The 3,692-nt window shown below is 41.9% G+C and overlaps 1 protein-coding gene across 1 annotated transcript in view; it reads right to left on the reverse strand.

Annotated features, from left to right (window-relative positions):
* Nucleotides 1-3,692, reverse strand: part of CCDC77 (coiled-coil domain containing 77) — a 13,695-nt gene extending 10,003 nt beyond the window's left edge. Inside the window, exons 1-4 of the mRNA XM_019474387.1 lie at nt 3,672-3,692; nt 3,547-3,557; nt 2,002-2,218; nt 583-725 (exon numbers count right to left, since the gene is read on the reverse strand). Coding sequence (XP_019329932.1) covers nt 583-725; nt 2,002-2,218; nt 3,547-3,557; nt 3,672-3,692 — 392 coding nt within the window. The remainder of the gene's footprint in view (nt 1-582; nt 726-2,001; nt 2,219-3,546; nt 3,558-3,671) is intronic.

Genomic DNA, 3,692 nt, shown 5'->3' on the forward strand with positions numbered 1-3,692 from the left:
TGAGGAGTGAAGTTGAGTCCGGGAAGAAGGAGGGGTGGGGGGCAGGTGGATTTTTTTTAGATCTGTTCTTATTTCTCATTACCCTACTCTGATTTGATTGGTAATAAATTAATTTCCCCAAGTGGAGTCTGGTTTCCTCGTGAAGGTAATTGCTGAGTGATCTCCCTGTCCTTATCTCGACCCTTGAGCCTTTCATCATATTTTTTCTCCCCCTGTCCAGCTGAGGAGGGGAGCGATAGAGCAGCTTGGTGGGCATCTGGCATCCAGCCAAGGTCAACTCACCAGTCTGCTTAAATCAGAACCTCTACATTCAAACGGGCAACTCACAATTCAAATCTGAATCTATGTTCAACTTCTGCTCTTCCTTCTACTATTGGAATAGGAGGAATAATAAGTGGAAACATATTTAGCAGCCCAACAGATTGCATCCCACCTCCAAGATAGGTACGATTTCATAGGAGACCTCCCTGGGAAATGTGGCATAATTGCTTCTCTGAAGACTCCAGATCTGGATAAGAACTAGAACATAATGCATGGAATTGCTACTGCCAGTGACCCAGCCCACCATCTAAGACAGCACACCTGATTTTCAGCCGGTCATTCTCTGAGTAAAGACGAAGGACGTGTTCCCTCTCCTGGAAGAGGTAGACTTGCATATCACTCAAAGCCTTTTGCAACTCCGCAATCTCCTCTTCTCGCTGACGTACTTCCCATTGCAATTTGTGCTAGGTAGAGAGAATGAGGTACTTGAAATGATAGAGAGCATTGGGCAACACTTACAAACTCCACACTGCTTGTGCCCTGAGCCTGTAACTGGTATAGAACAACTGCCAGTTCAAGTGAATTATTTTATTCTCTTACAGAATTTGACCAGATGAGGGCAGTATTGGAAAAATGATAAAAAATAAAATGTTTCAATGGGGAGTTCAGAGCCCTGAGAATCATTGTCACTATACAACAGTCAAATAAGGCCCAAGCTAGGGTCTCCAGTTTCCAGTGGTTGCACTTCTGCACTGGCGGTCAGAGTGGCACAGCTACGGGGAGTCCGACATCAACAAAAACCTAGCGAAGCCTCTGTAATAACACTTACTCTTAAAAGAAATTACTGAAGAATAAACATTAAAATATCCATATGGTTTAGTAGTGAGAAATCTGGCTAGTTACTAAGTTTCACTAATGATTTTCTACCTGGTGTGGAAAATTAACAAACCTTTCAGAAAACCATTCTCGTAGGAGAGAAGGCACTATTTTGGAACCTGCCCCTCTTTTTCCCATATGTTGAATGAAAGTAACTTGTATGCCACATATTTCCCCGAGGGCTTCTAGGCTGCTTCAAGCATGGCCTCGATCACCTCGGAAGTGATCATTCTGTTCCCAAAGGGTCATTCACAATTACAAAGATGACTGCTAGACAGATGTATGCTGTAAGGCATATCAGAGCACTGAATATCTTACAGATATTCCGTAAGATTTCTTCCCCTTAAAAGGCAAAGATTTTTAGGTTTTGGAGTTTCTCTTAAAGTCGCATTTATTTGCTGTGTAGTATACTGCTTAATAGCCTATGGCCAAGCTTACAAATTCCATTGCCGTAAATACAAATTATATCTGTATCTGAAAGCCCATTAAATTTGGACAAAAGACCACTCATTCTTCACTATGAGAAACAAGGGAAAGAACTTGGACAACATGGAAACTGAACATCTAAACTCAGGCTTTGATTCTAAAGAAACAGAAACAAACAATCCACTGTGAAGATATAACCAAACTGTAATAACTTAAGAATAGAAGAATATCCTACAGGCATGTTTCTGTTTGCTTTGATAGAAGACAGACAGCTAGATTTTACAATCAAACCCTGACACCTTCTTATTTCTTCTTAGCTCAGTTCGGCCACATTACTGGTAAGATAAGACCATCTGTGCTGAGTTTTAAACTGAAGAAAAATATTAAGTTTGTGTAAGGATACATAGTCCATCATCATTCAAAAACTCTTTTCCTAACCTGCTCATCATACGTTTCTTTGTATCTCTCCAGCCTTTTTACCAAATCCTCATGTTCCTCGTCAAAGTCAGCGACCTTCTTGCGGTAGTATTCCAGCAGCTCCCGGGAGGGACGGAGAAAGGCCAAGCGCTCACTGATTGAAGGGAGAGGAGTAAAGTCCTCCTGACTCGGAGACTGAGAACTAGCATATCTGGATGAGACACGGGGGGTTGCCAGCCTGGACAGAAACAGTTTCTAATGACATGTAAGCTTCAGACAATAAAATAAAAAAAGCTTTCTAAAATAGTTAAAAATAGATTTTCAATTTTAACACAGGTTCAATTTCAAACACAGATTAGCTTGTCTGTGCCCCGGGTATTAACAGGAGAGCACAGCATTTAGGAGAACCAAAAGCTTTGGTATAGAACAGCTCACAGGCTTACTATGCTGTGGAGATGGGCCAACTGATGGAAAATGGAGAAAGAAGAATGTTATGGAAGGAAAGTCTCATAGGTTATTTGGGGAGGGCGAACGCGAAAGGAAGAGGAGGAAAGAAAAGGAGGAGACAACAAAGGGGAGAAAAAGTCCGTTGTCGTGCAATTAGAAGCAGCAGCCACTGTAAGATAAACAGGAAGACATAATCTGTGACAGAATCACTATCTGATATCCAGAGAGAAAAACCCTTTCCAAAGAAAGACTGTTGAATAAAGACAATAATTCAGGTTAGCTGATGCACCAGCCACCAAAATTTAAGGTGTAAGTCTAGGAATCTACACGCTTTCCTTTCTGGTGTACTTGATGTTCTGGCTCACATAGCTTGTCCACCCTTGACAGTGAAACAGAAGCTTCCAAGTTCTTGAATCTTGACGTACTAGATGGAAAACATGTCAATATTACATAAATCAAATCAAGAATATGTATGTGTAATCACATATCTGATTTTTCTTTCAAACGATGTTTACTGCATTCAAACATTTAATCTGCTCAAACAAGCACCAAATTTGCAAATAGAGCTGCACATAGAGTTCAAAATTCTCTTGGAAAGTGTTCTTTTCATTATTTATGTTGACCTGACAAACACTTTTTTTTATTGATACCATGAGTAACAGAATTAAAGCTAAGAAGCCTCTTTACTAAAGATCTGCTTAACAAAAACACGGTCCAGAATCTGATTCCAGTGACGGTGCCAGAACTTTGATCATAAAGTGATCTGGCAGGTGACACTGAGGCAGCGGTGACCTTTATGGACCAGCTCACCAAAGCTGCTTAGATCAGAACCCCAACGTGCTACAGCCATGAAGACGTGCCAAGCTCCTTAACTCCTGGCACTGTAGGAAAGTATTAATATGTAATAATATGATTATTTCATGTAGGAACTTTCCCACAGCTGTGCCCAGAAACGCCTTAAACAACACACTTGGAAAAATAAATAACAGCAACAGAAGAAAACAGGTAACATAGGCACAAGGTGAATACTTTATTACTGAACTAAAGAACAGTAGAAATGGAAAGGCGTAAGGATAAGGAAGCGCAGCAGGGACAAGAGCGGACAAAACGGTGCCTTACGTTAAGCCTGGCTACCGGACAGAAAGGGAAGAGCTCCGGGGCTAGAGCCCGCAGAGCAGTTTCGGCGCGGGGTGACTGCGGAGGCAGCCCCCACACTACCTTCTGGAGCGAGGGGAGGTCCCCGCAGAGCAGTCCGTCGCGCTCAT

The sequence above is a fragment of the Aptenodytes forsteri genome, unplaced genomic scaffold (assembly GCF_000699145.1).
Source record: "Aptenodytes forsteri isolate BGI_AS27 unplaced genomic scaffold, ASM69914v1 Scaffold56, whole genome shotgun sequence".
Classification (NCBI taxonomy): Eukaryota; Metazoa; Chordata; class Aves; order Sphenisciformes; family Spheniscidae; genus Aptenodytes; species Aptenodytes forsteri.